Source organism: Pristiophorus japonicus, chromosome 7 (genome assembly GCF_044704955.1).
Source record: "Pristiophorus japonicus isolate sPriJap1 chromosome 7, sPriJap1.hap1, whole genome shotgun sequence".
Classification (NCBI taxonomy): Eukaryota; Metazoa; Chordata; class Chondrichthyes; family Pristiophoridae; genus Pristiophorus; species Pristiophorus japonicus.
In genome coordinates, this window is record NC_091983.1 from 95,461,700 (window position 1) to 95,477,870 (window position 16,171).

The 16,171-nt window shown below is 42.9% G+C and overlaps 1 protein-coding gene across 1 annotated transcript in view; it reads left to right on the top strand.

The window, feature by feature from the left end:
• LOC139266598 (uridine-cytidine kinase-like 1) overlaps positions 1–16,171 on the top strand; it is a 117,922-nt gene that overhangs the window by 76,790 nt on the left and 24,961 nt on the right. The window contains exons 10-12 of the mRNA XM_070884194.1: positions 6,902–7,000; positions 11,312–11,405; positions 12,789–12,851. Of these exons, the coding sequence (XP_070740295.1) occupies positions 6,902–7,000; positions 11,312–11,405; positions 12,789–12,851 (256 nt within the window). The remainder of the gene's footprint in view (positions 1–6,901; positions 7,001–11,311; positions 11,406–12,788; positions 12,852–16,171) is intronic.

The following is a 16,171-nucleotide window of genomic DNA, read 5'->3' on the forward strand; positions in this document are numbered from 1 at the left end:
GAAAATTTTCCAAATTTAAATGTTGCATTTGTGCGATAAAGTGGATGGATTTATACTTTGACTCTGGTGCAGAAATACTGCTGTATTCCTCAAACATGAATTATAAACGCAATTTAGTTTGCATAGGTGTTCAAGTAAAATATACATAATTTATAAGCAGCGCCTACAAAATTGCAAAATACCATCTAAATAACTAGCAATTGGGTGATGTCCAGAAATCATTTAGATAAATAAATGTCATATTGTTCCTCTCTCTCAAATACTAGGGGTGGACAATAAATGTAGCATTACAAGTATTGCCCATATCCCAGGAACATATTTTTTTTAAACTCGAGGTTGTGAAGTGACCCTTTTTTTTTTATAGCTCCTACATTTGATCAGGAACTATGTAAAACTCTTCATAACTAGCACCTTACTATAACATTTTTGGTATAGTTTCCAAGGATAGAGTTTTAGTGAAGCCAGTTGTATATGGAAATATTTGCATTGGGAGGCAGCACCTGAAGGATTTTGTGATTGGTTTTCCTGAAACTGATGAATGGGGGACGGGGAACAGAGATGATGTGATTTATTTTCTGCTTTCGTTACAAAAATTAATGGATATTGTCAGGAAATTGTCCTCTTTCTCTTTCCAGAAATACCTTGTTACAAAAATGAATTTTGGACAACTCCCTAATGCTTTCTCAGTACATATGAGCTTTTCTTTGTGCTAGCACCTAATATAGATGTCTTCTCTTTCTGTCCATGACTATTTCATCAATTGTCTCGCGTTGAATAATTCTGATCTGAACAGAGGAAACTTCGCTGGGATATGTGAGGACAACTTGTGTATTTTAAGTTTTGTTTTCAACTCTTGATGTTAATTTGCAGTTAATGTTATTTATCTTGCTGTTTGGCTTCTTTGCATCTTAAGTTGTTTCTTGTCTTGGCTTTCCTCAAGTCGTTTTTAAAAAGTTGGAGGTTTTTTTGAATATTAAAGAGCTGAGTGAACAAAGAAGTTTGATATTCAGATGTGTGTGCATTGGATTTTGCAGGTATTCTGTATTTATCTTATCTTGTATTCAAACTATGCATTTAAATAGAGATGGTATTCATTGTGGTTTTTTAAAATTTGGAGCAATGCAGTATAAATATGTTGATTTCTATGTTAATTTTATTTGGGTGCCCTGTTATGAATATTGAAAGGCCTGAGAGTTTTCAGTATACAACTGAGTATGCTCAGCATATTAGGGGTGTTCTTTGATGTTTGGTTGCTGATGAAAAACTAGTCCTGGCTTAGCTTTTGCTGATTGCATGAAGCTGCCTTGTTTACAGCAGTTTTTGTGTATACTAATTAATGAGAGATTATGGCCAATTTTCATATGTTATTGAACAATGTACACCTAATGGCTAAATATTATTAAAGGGAAACTTTAGAAATTAGTACTTTGACATTCCCAAGAGAAAGTCTCACCAACTTGTCAAATAGGCAGACAGCCAGCACGGAGGAAGTCATGAAAACAAAGCAGCATTGGAGAAGTGCAGTTCTATGTCCTCATTAAACATGTGAATGTATACATCTGTGTCTACAGATAATATTAGAGGAGTAGCATGTAAATGAGGATGAATAGGAGGCTAAGGATGAATCCTTGAGAAACTCCAGAGGTGACCATATGAGGGAGGAGAAGCCATTTCTGGAGATGTGCTTGCTGTGTTGGGCGACACAGGAGTAGAACTATGTAAGGGTAATCTCACAGACTGGAGAGATAGTAGAGGGTAATTGGTGCGTTGAATGCTGTGGAGAGGTTGAGGAGGATTAGGAAGGATAGCGTGTCAGTCACGGTAGACTTTGGGCTGAGAACTCCACTAACTGAGTTAGTTTGGATGGAGTTGTGGGTGACCTGAGCAGGGAGCTGAAAGGCAATGGTGTATCCAAGTGCTTTGGAGAGGAAAGGGAGGATTGATGTGGAGCAGTAGCTGGACAGGGTGGGCCATGGGTGATCTTTTTGGGAGTGAGATGATGATAATCGGTGGGAAATGAGGGGTGTTGGGAACTGGTGGCGGGGTTGATGCGGCCGGGGCTGGTGGCGTGTGGTAAGCCCGCTCCCGACTCGAACCCACGCTCTGACCCAAATCTTCCGATGATGGGGCTTGTTCCAATTAAGAGGAAGCCGGTCTGATGATGTCATTTGATGACGCGTCATCAACCAGTTTACTTAAAGGGACCATGCCCACATTGCTTTTGACAGTTCTTCTGACGGTGTTCTGTAGCATTGAGGTGCTGCAAACACTGACGAGCAGTGCACAGCTGCACCCAGGCTCTCCCATGACTCCCTCCATAAGCATCTGGAGGGAGTCATGGGAGAGCCTGGGTGCAGCTGTGCATAAGCATCTGGAGGGAGTCACAGCACGCAGAGAGGTTCTCTTCCCTTCCAATGAGCGGAAGAGACCTCTCCAGGACACCAACGCATTGCACAGGAGGGCACAAGCAGGGATGTCGTCAAGAGGACCAGGCTGCAGTGGCACAAACCTTTCAATGATCTCAGTAGATCACGAAACATTACTGCAAAGCCACACTCAACCTTATCCTGCTGTGCCACTCAGCATCTCTCTCTCTCTCTCTCTTATTTTCAGCATTTTGTGTTCTTGGACAGATTAATGGGCACCTTTGGAAGTGGCTTAATGAGTTGTAGTGAATGGTGGTTACCCCGCCCCCCGCAATGGTGATGAGTGAAAGGACATTGCAGTGATACTTTATGGAGCTGGTGTGGAGTGGTGCCAACGTGGCGCCTCATGTGGCAGCCAGGGCGTACAGCGTGAAGTGAAGTAAATGTGGCCATGGTGAGGCCATCACTGGCCTCCCGGGCAGCAATGTGGTTGGGTGCTGATGTACTGTTCAGCATCAGGTGATTGCGGAGAAGGTTGGTGGTGATGATGGTGTTGGGAGTGAATGTGGTGGGATTCTAAGGACCAAGGTGAGATTTTTTGAAGGGCACCAATGCTGCTGGAATAGATGGCAGGTGAGATTGAGATGACAGAAGTGCCCTGTCAATGGTGAGAGAGGTTGCTCCAAGGAGGTGACAGTGATTAGAGAGTTCACTGCACACACTTCCAAAGTGCATACAGCTCAAATACTCTTCCAAAGTCTGAAGGCTCCCACTCTGACATTGAAAAGTGAACAGCTGTGAAATGGTAGCTTTTATACCACTTCTGCAGCTGTCAACTAGCCAAAGCAATGGAGAGTCACTGAAACCTGACTCCACTTACCTGGCATGTTCCCCGAGGGATGGTAAACGTGTCAAAAGGTTGGTAAAATTGTAAGTGCCTGCTTTTAAGCATCCTAACTAACATTTAAGTACTTTTTAATGATAATTACCTGTCCCGCTGCTTGCTATCAGGTCTGCTATCCAAACACAGATCTGGCAGGTCAGAAACTCACACGGAGGCGGGTTTGGAGCGGGATCCCGACCCGCTGTCACTCGCAGCCATTTTGACAATGGCCCACCTCCAAACCCGCACTCGCAAGGCTGGGACGATTCCAGCTGGTGAGTGACTTGGTGGGGACTTGGTACCAATGACAAGTGAGGGAGCTGTTGACCTCCTGAATACATCAGTTTGCCAGTTACATTGTCAAATATCTTTGAAATGTTTTCCTGTAGTTTATTTTCTCTCTGGGCTACTGTTTACAGGAGCCACCTTTTTGAGATGTGTCCTTCTGTAGTTTAGCTTTACCTGACAAATTAAATAAGTAACTTTGGAATTCAAAAAAAATAAATCTATTGAGGCACACTGCAATTCTGCCTTTTTTTTTAAATCTGTACATTTCAAATACAGTCAAAGGAGAGGAGTATGAAGTAGCTATTTCCATATATTGCTTCAGCAGTTCATTTTAGTGAGTCATCCCTTCTCCGGTTGTCCTCCAATGGAGAAAAAAATCAAAGAATCAAAAATACGCACATTACATAAACGGGATAGATGTATATCATGGCAGAGAGAGAGAATTATAAAAATATCTCCCATCAAGACCAGGGAATGGCAACTCAAGTGATTACTCAAACCAACAAAGGCTTTATAGAAAAAGGCCATACTGTCTGAAATTTAGCTTGCTGTAGGCTGAAGCATACGTAGTTTATTTTCTGTTATTACATTTTAACTATGTATTCACTATTTTCTGCAGAGTACAATTAGCTCAGCAACTGATTAACTTATTGAACAGTTCTCTCCTCCCACCCCCAACCCCCACATCTTGCTCATCAAAGCAACAATAGATGCCTGTTTAAATTATTGCATAAGAAGAATCGGGCTAAAAACTATATACTAAAAGGAAATTCTACAAAAGTACAAATGCATTTTGTTGCCGTATAGTTCCTTTTTTAATGTAGAAAAACATCTCTAGGCATTTCAAATGTATAAGGGAAAAAAATGGATGCCGAACCAAAGAAAGGGACATTGCAGATGACCAAAAGCTTGATTAGAAATAGCTTTTAAAGGGGGGTCTTAAAGATGAAGAGGAATGTGGATGGGGTTTAGTGAGGTAATTCTAAAATGTGGGGCCTAGGTGGCTGAAGCAGGGTTCTCACTGGTGGGGGGGGGAGGGGAGGGAAGGGAAGGGGATGCACAAGAAGTTTGAGGAATGTAGAATTCAAGGGAAAGAGGATTATAGGCCTGGAAGAAGTTTGAGATCGAGAATGCCAAGGCCACGATTGGAAATAAACAAGCATGAGAATTTTAAATTTCAGGTTTTGGAGGATCAAGAGCCAATGTAGATCAACAAGGACAGGGATGATGGTGTGGGATTACGGTTGCAAACCCTCCCAGATTGCTCAGGAGTCTCTCAGAATGGGGCAGGAGTATTCTGGGCACTGTTGCGAGCTGCCTGAGAGAACTTTGCCCTTTAAGTTTCCTACCACTGCAGCAGCCCCGCCCAGGCTCTTACATCACTGGCTACTGCTGCAAAGAAGTCTCCAGCTTGGTGATATTATGCCCTTCACCCTCCAAAAAAGCTATCTCCCACTTGGAAGTGACCAGAAATGGGACTGGAAATGGGAGTATGGGGTGGGGGGCAAGTGAGTGTGTGTGAGAGAGAGAGAGAGAGAGGTGAAGTTGGAGTGAACAATGATTAGGGGTCAGGGGAATGGGCATGGGTGGGGGAAGAAAGGGAGACTAGGGAATGGGCGCCAGGGGAGAGAGGGAGACTGAAGAATGGGGTGACCGTAGGGCCCAGTATTTCCTGTAGATCATGGAGCATCAGCTGCAATATGAGTGGTACTAAGAGGAGCAGCCAGTAACCAAGTGGGTCTTGCATTTGGAACTATATTGAAAGGGAAAAAAACAGAAATTTGTCATCCAAATCTGAAAAGAGAAAACCAATTGATATTTTGGACTGCAATGCTTTCAGATATATTTACCTTCATATTAAAAGCAAAACCTATTTCTCCCATTTTGAAACATCTGTAAACATATTAGGAATGTTGGCTAAAGTTTCCTCTCAAATCGCCCACTTACCACCCGGCAGTAAATTCCACAGTCATTACCGCCGGGCAGTATTTGATACTGTCCACCCATATAACACCGCCCAAAATGGAAGTTTCATCATTAAGATCCATTTACCACCAGATCTTAATACTGCCCTGAAAAAGCAGGTCTTACTGGATCTTAAGTGGGCCGTATGGACACAGATCTGACAGGTTTGTTTGATCTTTATAGTTCTCCACAGTTTGATGTATTTTTAAATGGATTGTAGTATTTTCTAGATTTAAGTAATAATATAAATGGTCTAATCAAGCCTTATTTACTATTTTAGTCTATCTCACTCACTAGTCTCTCTCACTCAACTTTCTCCCCCCCCCCCCCCCCCCAACCAACCCTAACCCAATCTATCTCACTTCCCAGTCTGTCTCACCCCCTACAGTGATCTCACCCCTCCACCCCACAGCGATCTCACTCTCTCTTCCCCTGCCCACAGCAATCTCACTCTTTCTCCCCCCCCCCCCCCCCCCCCCACAGCGATCTCGGGAGGGAGGAGGGGGGGGGCAGAGCTTGAAGGCTGCATGCGCACGACTTGGGAGCCGAAGATTCCCGAGTCGATTGGCCGCCTCTGCTGCACACCACCCGCTCCACTTCGCTCCTGTGCCGCTTCGCGGCAGCGACATGGAGCACCCGAAAACCGCAGGAGCGCACACCAGCGGCATTCCACCGGTTGAAAAAGACACAACCACTGGAACACTGCTAAGGATCGGACGGGGGCGATTTGAAAGGAAAATTCAGCCCCAGGTACCCGAAAGGAAATTATTATTTTCTCTGTTCAGAAGATGACTTGAGTAAGTACGATTAGTCATATAAAGTAGGGGTACGGTCAGTGTACAAAACAAAATCAAGGGATCACCACTGGGTTTAGGTGTATAGTGCCCTCTGCTGACAGCTTAAAAATAAGTCAGTTTGCTGTCATGAAACTAATATCGTAAAATTTTAAAAAGAATAATTTTGTAAGTATCTGTAGTTGCTACACTTTCAGCATTGGTTTTAATTTCTCCCATCATCTCATTTCCTAAAGGCATTGACTCCTTGCTGGATTGAGGTTCCACATGCAACAAGCACCCTCTGATATGTCACCCAAGTGGCCATTATTGTGTATCAGCCTAACTAACAATTTAATGGAAATAATCTAATTTGAATAATCCTATCAAAGATTTTTTTTTAAACATCTAGAATGCCAACAAAAAGAATGGTATCTCTTTAAAAGTACAGAACCACAGTTTTACTAGCTGTCAATTGTAGGGTCAAGTAGTTTGTGACAAATGAGTGTGGTTTTGAAGTATTCTCTAACAATGCTGATAAATGAAAGAAGACTTGATTTTGTACTTGTTGAAGTGTTTTCAGGTTAAAAAAAATTCACCTGATAAACATTTTTTTATTTCTACAGAGCAGCCCTGGCATCTGCCCACCAAGGACAACCTCTGCCAGATAAACTAAGTGTCCTTGAAAGCACTCCACAGGTTAGAGGAATGCACACCATTATCAGGTAATTTTAGACATGCTTTAGCATAGTTAAGAATAAATGTATAATTACAGAAGCAGAGCACCTTACCAAGAAGGGAGGGACACTGACTTGTGTTCTCATTCATGTAGCTTAATGGGTCTTGCCACTCCACTACAACCATTGTCAAGTCTGGGGCCTAGTTACCAACTACTTGAGTGCATGAAGGATCCAAAGCCATAAATAAGAATTTTTATTTTTATTTTCAAAAACCCTTCCTTCTACTGCTTCTAGTACAGCTGTTTGATCAGCAGATAAATGGAAGCTATATAACTATATCAGTTTGGGTGGAGATAAGAAATAAGGGGAAGAAGTCACTGGTGGGCGTAGTCTATTGGCCCCCTAACAGTAGCTACACTGTTGGATGGAATGTAAATCAAGAAATAATGGAGGCTTGTAAAAAAGGAACGGCAGTAATCATGGGTGATTTTAATCTTCTTAATTGATTGGACAAATCAAATTGACCAAGGTAGCCTTGAGGAAGAGTTCATAGAGTGTATCCAGGATGATTTCCTTGAACAGTACATTGAGGAACCAACCAGGCAGGCTATCTTAAATCTGGTACTGTGTAATGAAATATAATTAATAAATGATCTCCAAGTAAAGTAACCTCCAGGAAAGAGTGATCATAGCATGGTTGAATTTCAAATTCAGTTGAAGGGTGAGAAAGTTAAATCTCAAACCAGTGTCCTGAGCTTAAATAAAAGAGACTACAAAGATATGAAAGCAGAGTTGGCTAAAATAGACTGGGAAAATAGATTAAAGTGTAAGCAGTGGTGGACATTTAAGGAGCTATTTCATAACTCTCAACAAAAATATATTCCAGTGAGAAGGAAAGACTTTGAGAAGGGAGAACCATTCAAGGCTAACTAAGGAAATAAAGGATGGTATTAAATTGAAAACAATGGCATACAAAATGGCCAAGATTAGTGGGAGGTCAGAGGATTGGGAAACTTCTACATTTAAAAAAAAACAACAAAGGATGACTAAAAAAATAATAATCGAGAGGGAAGATAGATTGAGAATAAACTAGCAAAAACTATAAAAACAGATAGCAAGAGTTTCTACAGGTATATAGAAAGGAAGAGAGTGGCTAAATTAAATGTTGGTCTCTTAGAGGATGAGACTGGGGAATTAATAATGGGAAGCAGGGAAATGGCAGACTTTGAACAAATATTTTGTATCGGTCTTCATGGTAGAAGACAGTAAAAACATCCCAATAATGGATTAATCAAGGGGCTATAGGGAGGGAGGAACTTAAAACAATCACCATCACTAGAGAAAAAATACTCAGTAAAATAATGGGACTAAAAGTGGACAAGTCCCCTGGACCTGATGGCTTGCATCCTAGGGTCCAAAAAGAAGTGACTGCAGAGATCAGGTTGTAATCTACCAAAATTCCCTGGATTCAGGGGAGGTCCCAGCAGATTGGAAAACCGCAAATGTAATGCCCCTATTTATATATTTTTTTTAAAAAGAGACAGAAAGAAAGCAGGAAACTATAGACCAGTTAGCCTAACATCTGTCGTTAGGAAAATGCTGGAGTCCATTATTAAGGAAGCAGTAGCGGGACATTTGGAAAAGCATGGTTTTATGAAAGAAAAATCATGTTTGACAAATTTGCTGGAGTTCTTTGAGGATGTAACGAGCAGGGTAGATAAAGGGGAACCAGTGGATGTGGTGTATTTGGATTTCCAGAAGGCATTCGATAAGGTGCCACATAAAAGGTTACTGCACAAGATAAAAGCTCACCGTATTGGGGGCAATATATTAGCATGGATAGCGGATTGGCTAGCTAACACAAAACAGAGAGTCGGGATAAATGGGTCATTTTCCGGTTGGCAAACGGTAACTAGTGAGGTACCACAGGGATCGATGCTGGGGCCTCAACTATTTACAATTTATATTAATGACTTGGATGAAAGGACTGAGTGTAATGTAGCCAAGTTTGCTGATGATACAAAGATGGGTGGGACAGCAAATTGTGAGGAGAACCCAACAAATCTGCAAAGGGATATAGACCGGCTAAGTGAGTGGGCAAACATTCAGCAGATGGAGTATAATGTGGGAAAGTGTGAGATTGTCCACTTTGGCAGGAAAAATTAAAAAGCAAATTATTATTTAAATGGGGAGAAATTACAAAATGCTGCAATACAGAGGGACCTGGGGGTTGTTGTGCATGAAACACAGTTAGTATGCAGGTACAGCAAGTAATCAGGAAGGCAAATGGAATGTTGGCCTTTATTGCAATGGGGATGGAGTATAAAAGCAGAAGTCCTGCTACAGCTGTACAGGGTATTGGTGAGGCCACACCTAGGGTACTGCATACAGTTTTGGTCTCCTTATTTAAGGAAGGATATACTTGCATTGGGAGGCTGTTCAGAGAAGATTCTCTCGGTTGATTCCTGAGATGAAGGGGTTGACTTGTGAGGAAAGATTGAGTAGGTTGGGCCTATACTCATTGGCGTTTAGAAGAATGAGAGGTGATCTCATTGAAACATAGATACTGAAGGGGGCTCGACAAGGTAGATGCAGAGAGGATGTTTCCCCTCGTGTGGGAATCTAGAACTAGGAGGCATAATTTCAGAATAAGGGTCGCCCATTTAAAACCAAGATGGAGAAATTTCTTCTGAGGGTTGTAAGTCTGTGGAATTCTCTGCCCCAGAGAGCTGTGGAGGTTGGGTCATTGAATATATTTAAGGTGGGGATAAACAGATTTTTGAGCAATAAGGGAGTTGAAGGGTTATGGGGAGCCGGCAGGGAAGTGGAGCTGAGCCCATGATCAGATCAGCCATTGAATGGCGAAGCAGGTTCAACGGGCAAAATGGCCTACTCCTGCTCCTATTTCTTATGTACCCCTTGCAATGCGAGGTGCTTGTCTCTATTTTTATTCTGCAGTGTATCTCTTAATAAAGATTAGTGTTCACAGTATGAGCCCTGACTTGTTGCTGAATGCCTTGGAGAGGGAGCCAGCATCACAACATCTTTGTTAAGGACCTGGATTAAGCAGTTGATGATGATGAGTAAACCTGGTATGTGGCATTAGATCTTGATACCTTGAACCATCAAGGAGTTAGCCCGTGTAGGTCCTCCCACTGTGCTGAAAGGAGATGCTTGTTGCATATATGATAAAGAAAAGCTGAGATTTGGGGTGAAAGTTGCTGAAAGATGTTACCTGGAGATCAAGTATAAGATCACAAGCTCAAATATCCAGGTCTAGGTGCTTTCTATGTTTGGGTTGAAGAGAGACAAGTAACTGCTGCTGAAGCTGTACACTTCTAACTGGTGGAAATACCTTTCAGTGGGTTATGGTGTGTGTTCACGTTTTGGTTAGGGGGATGGTTGGAATGCTATGATGAGTTGTGCTGCTCATCATGTCACGTATGAGGAGATCCTGGTTTCTGCTGTTCACCAATAAGACTGATCAGTTTTCTTACAACCTTGAGAGTGAAGGGGTGTCACGATGACATGCCTAATAGAAACACAGAACCAACACAGCTTTCTGAGGTAGGTTTGGTAATTCAATACCTGAACTAGCCAGGTCAACGGTAGTCCAGGGCTCTGTTAATGATTGCCCAGCCAACCTGGCTCACTAAAGGAACCTGGAGGAAGTAGACATATCACTGGGAAGAGGGGGGCGGTCAGGATTCTTGCCACTAGATTCCAAATAATCCTGCAAATCAATGCCCTAATGGGTATAGTGATATTAGCTGGACAAGCAATGAAAGCTTATCAGTGCTATGTTCAGATGAGCTGGGCGATTTTAACTGTTTATACTTCAGCAGAACTACTGCATACACTTGGAGATTTGTAAGCCTTGGCTCTGCCAACCTGCACTTGAGCTCACTGAATTTAGATATGAGTACGTCTCAAAGCACTTCAGTCAATGAAGTAGTCACTGTTGTAATGAGGGTCCGCAGAGCAACCAATTTGCACATATCAAGTCTCTGGAGTGGGTGTTGAACCAATGATCTTTTGACTCGGGTGACAGTGATACCGCTGAACCAAGGCTGACATCTAAAGCTTTCCACTTGAGCTTTCCTCTTGCAGTTTACTTTGACATTTGAACCCTTCAATAATCAATCCATTTAGTTATGAGGAGAATAATGGATTTATTTTTGCTTTAATCAGATGGTAAGTTAATGTATGGTACATAGATTTCAAATAGCATTTTCAAAAATGTCCTGTAAATGTTAATCTATGAGCAATCTTTTGATTTAAAACTGCCATACTGCAAGTGACTTCAGAAATGTTATTGCATGTAATTTTTTTGATTATTTCTTCTCTGTTGCACAGAAATAAAGACACAAGTCGAGATGAGTTCATCTTCTATTCAAAGAGATTAATGAGGTTGCTAATTGAACATGCCCTTTCCTTCTTGCCACTCAAGGTAATTTTTTCTACTGTGCTTGTCATTGAAGTAATTGAGGGTATTGGGCCTAATGTAAAAAAATAACATTGCATTTGGCCTGATACTGGTGGTGTGACTTAATTTTGTAATGATGGAAGCGGAGTTTAATCATTCTTGGAAAAATTAAACCACTGTGGCAGTTTCATTAGAACAAAGAATATTAAGGATGATTTGTTAGGTGTTTAAAATTATGAAGGTATGCGATTGTGGGGCTGAAATTGCCCCTTTCATTAAGGCCTGTTACCACCAGAAAGAGGTGGCCACAGAGCAGAATAGCCGCCAATTTTTTAAAAAATATTTTGGCGAATAGCCGCTGATTTTATAAATTGCCCTCCTGTGGTATCCCGGCGGTGACCATATCCACCCCACTCCCGCCCCCACTGCTGCTGATCTATTCTAAGTGCGTCATCAGAGTGAAAACCACCAATGTTCCGCCTCGAACGCAAAGAGGCGGGCGCATTGCCGCGGCCACTATCTTTTATATATTTTTTTGTCGGCCCAACAATTATGCCCTCTGGTTTGGCCGGGCTGCCATTAGGCAGCCTGGCACCCCCTCTTGGGAGGCAGGCCGCTGGCCCGGCTGAAACCCTCCTTGGTGGCTCAGTGGACCTAACTAAAATAATCGCGGAGCTCGCAGGGCTCTCCCCTTTAACTAAAGGGTGATGACTGACGGGGCCGGACACTCTGCCCACCCCCACTTCCGCCCCTCTTAAGACCGTTCTTCTCTGCACCACTATCACTTCCGCCCCCATTATGACTGACTTCCACCCTGCTAGAAAAAAAACGACAAAGAGCTGAATTTCGCAAGAGATGCCGCAGCAGCCAAAACTCATCTATTACTGTAGGTGTGCTCTGTTTCTGATGGGGGTAAATTTCAGCCCCTGTGTCTCTTGTTGAGAGGTCTAGAACAAAGGAATGTAGATATAAGATTAAATGTAAGCGATTTAGGACAGAGAGCAGGAAAAATATTTTTAGAGGCTTGAGGCTGTGGCATGCACTACCAAAGTTAGCGATTGAAGCAAAGACCATCTCAACATTTAAGAATAGGTTAGATAGCTGGTTGGAGGCAATGGGGAATAAAGGATATATGGAATGAGGACTACTGCTCATGTGGAGGATAAACACCAACATGAACCCGTTGGGCAGACTAGCCTGTTTCCGTGATGTAACCTCCTCTGTACTTTTTTGTAAGATGACAAGGGGAATTAGACAAGGAGGCAGAATGAGGCTCACATCTTGAGCTGTGTTATAGTCTGGCACAAGTCCAGCATTTATTGTATTGGCTTTTACTGTCAGAAAATAACTGAATGCAAAATAGTTCTTTAGTGATTACTAATTTTCCTTTGTGATGAATATTTATAGCCTGTTACAGTGGAAACACCTCAAGGAGAACTGTATGAAGGAAAGCGATTTGATGGAAAAAGGGTGAGCATCTACCATTGTTGTCCAGGAGGCCTTTACAATTTACTGGTTATTAATGCTCATTTTAAATTGCTGGAGTAAAATGTCACCGTAGAACCAAAAGAGTGTTTGTCAAAAGGGACACACTGATAGAACTATAGGGGTCAAGTTTCGGCCTGAGTTGCTCCTATTTTTTTGGAGCAACTAGTTTAGAATGGAGTATCTTAGAAATTGCAATTCTCGGCCTTTAGTTTGCTTCAGTTCTAGTGAGTTAGAACAGTTTCATTTTGGAACAGATTTTTTTTTTCAAAAGGGGGCCTGTCCGGCCACTTATGCTCATTTTGCAAGTTTTGGCAGCAAAAACTTACTCCAAACTAACTTAGAATGGAGTAAGTGTAGATTTTTGTACGCTCAGAAAAACCTTGCCTACATTTGGAAATCAGGCGTATGGAATGAAAGATAAGTGGGGGGGGGGGCGTGTTTGCAAACATTAAACACTTCACTTTTACAAATAAAGAGCCATCAATAATAAATGGTAAGTAAATCAATAAATAATCAAATAAATCAATCCAAATAAATTAAAAAATTAAAAAAAATTAAAACATTAATCACTCAAATAAAAAATTATTTCTACTCACCTACTGCAGCACCAGGGAGAAGAGGGGGGGGGAAAGAGAAGATGATTGGGGGGGGCGGGGAGAGAAGATGATGATGATGGGGGGTGGAGGCGGGGAGAGAAGAAGATGGGGGGGTGGGGGAGAAGAGAATGGGGGGGGGGAGAGAAGAGAATGGGGGGGGGGGAGAAGAGAATTGGGGGGGGGGAGAAGAGAATGGGGGGGGGAGAGTGAGGAGAGAGGAAGATGGGGGGGGGGGGGGAGAAGAGAAGAAGATGGGGGTGGGGGGAGAGTGAGGAGAGAGGAAGATGGGGGGGGGGAGAGAAGAGAATGGGGGGGAGAAGAGAAGAAGATGGGGGTGGGGGGAGAGTGAGGAGAGAGGAAGATGGGGTAGGGGGGTAGTGAGGAGAGAGGAAGATGGGGGTGGGGAGAGAGAAGACAACGAAGAAGAAGAAGCCTGGCCCTGCCGAGGACTTTGGGTGGGGCCTGCACGCAGCCGATGCCGGGCTGCTGCCGAGTCTTCAGGCAAGGCCCGCTCCAACGAGATGCGGGCGGGCGGGCCCCGCCGACGACGACTAAGAAGCCGGGCCCCAGCCGAGGACTTTGGGCGGGGCTGGCAAGCAGCCGTTTCTGGGCTGCCGACGCCGCCGTCTCTTCGGGCAGGGCCCGCCCCCAGCGAGAGGCCAGGCAGGCGAGCCCCACCGACGACGTCGGCTGCCAGGTGTTCTTCGGGCGGGGCCCACCCCCAGTGAGAGGCCGGACGGGCGGGCACCGCCGAGGTAAGATGCGCAGGCCATTTGGCCCGGGATAGGGGCAACGTCCCTTCGGCCTGGGATAGGGTCGTCGCCCCGGAGACAGGACGCTGGCAGCTACAGCGCATACGCGCAGCCTCCACTGCGCACTGTTTTTGGCACAGGGCTGTAGCTCCGCCCCCAGCAGCTCCTGCTGCGCAGCGCCAAGGTGGAAATGGGCCTACAGATATCTGAGAATCGCGAGGTAAGTATTCGGCGCAATTTTTGTTCTATAAATTAGGCGGGCCTCTCCGATGTGCGCCGTTCTAGCGGGCGGCTGAAACTTGACCCCATAGATTCTAGTGCATAAACCTGAAACCATCAGCACAGTGCTTAAGTTATATTAAAGGCTGATAAGATACTGAGTTACTTTAGCTGATGACTTATATAAAAACAATACAACTTCACTTGATTTGTACAAGGCCTCGGTCAGACCCTGCCATTTGTATTGTGTGATGGTTTCATCAGCTATTTACAGGATGAAAATGTTTCTCGAGAGGATGGGAAGGTAAAAAGTGGTGATCAGGAATTTATGGGAAATGATGAACTCTTTGGAAAATAGAGGATTTCATGTTGATCTGATTACAAGATTATAAAGGAAATTGGCAGAATAAATCCAGACACATTGTTCACAATGTTCACTGTGGTAAAGCACTCAAATAACATGGATTTTAAAATTAAAGTCTGGGATTAAGAAAGGAAGTTAGAAGGATTTATGTTATCCAGATGTAATAATTGTGGAATAAATTGCCAAGGAAGACCATTAAAGTGCTTAATATGACTTTCCAATTAGATGCATTTCTGGAAAAAAGAGATAAAGGGATATGGTAAAAAGCCAGATATATTTGGTTGATCTATGTAAATCAGACACGCCTGCTTGTCTTGCTGGCTCTTTTTTTAGAAAAAACTTTTTTCAACAACATTGTACATTTATATGATGCCTTTCATGATCCCCTGACGACCCAAAGCGCTTTACAGCCAGTGAAGTACTTTTAGCAGTAATGTAGGAAACACAACAGTCAATTTGCACACAACAAGGTCCCACAAATAGCAATGTGATAATGACCAGATGATCTGTTTTTAGGATTTAGTTGATTGATAAATATTGGCCAGGACTCTGGGGAGAACACCACTGCTCTTCGAAATAGTGCCACGGGATCTTTTACTTCCACCTGAGAGTGTAGATGGGGCCTCTGTTTAACATCTTATCTGAAAGGCGGCACTCCTGACAGTGCAGTATTGCCCTGAAGTGTTGGTCTAGATTTTGTGCCCGAGATTGTGGAGTCTTTGTAACATGCTCTTCAGAGCCTTTCTGCTCAAATCATGGCGAGTGGAAATTTTTGAGAAGATTAATTTTTTTAAATCTCAAAAGTAGCCGGGAGACAGTTTGAGAAGAACTGACAGTGATATTTCTAAAAGATAGAAGTATTGTGTGTATTCAAAGTTATCGCCATAGATTTTTAGTTTAGTCCTCAGTGTTGCAATCTTTTTCTTATTTTATTTACTCGATGTTAGATGACTTCTTTGACAGTAATGGACAGTTTCAACAGACCTCATTTAAAGTTTAATTTTTGCCGTCATTTTTATTACAAATAAAATAATCTAAGTAATATACAGTTACATACATCTACTGTGTATATGTAACTATTGCATCACTGTTAGCTTATTGACTTGTTGGTGACCTAGTGAATAAAGGCTGGGTCATAGAGCGGAAACTCTCTGGTTTGATTCCCGATGTATGCCAAGTTAGCTGATCTTGGTGCTAGGAATGTACCTTTGTATATTTGGGCTAGGGAGGGGAAACCCAGCCAGAGTTCCTGCTACTGATCACTTGTCCAGTGACATTTGCTGGAAAGTGATTTGTGTGAATGCTGGGTTAAAATATGATTGGATGTGAACAGCTTGCTGAAGATCACTGTCTAAGTTTACTAAGTGAAGA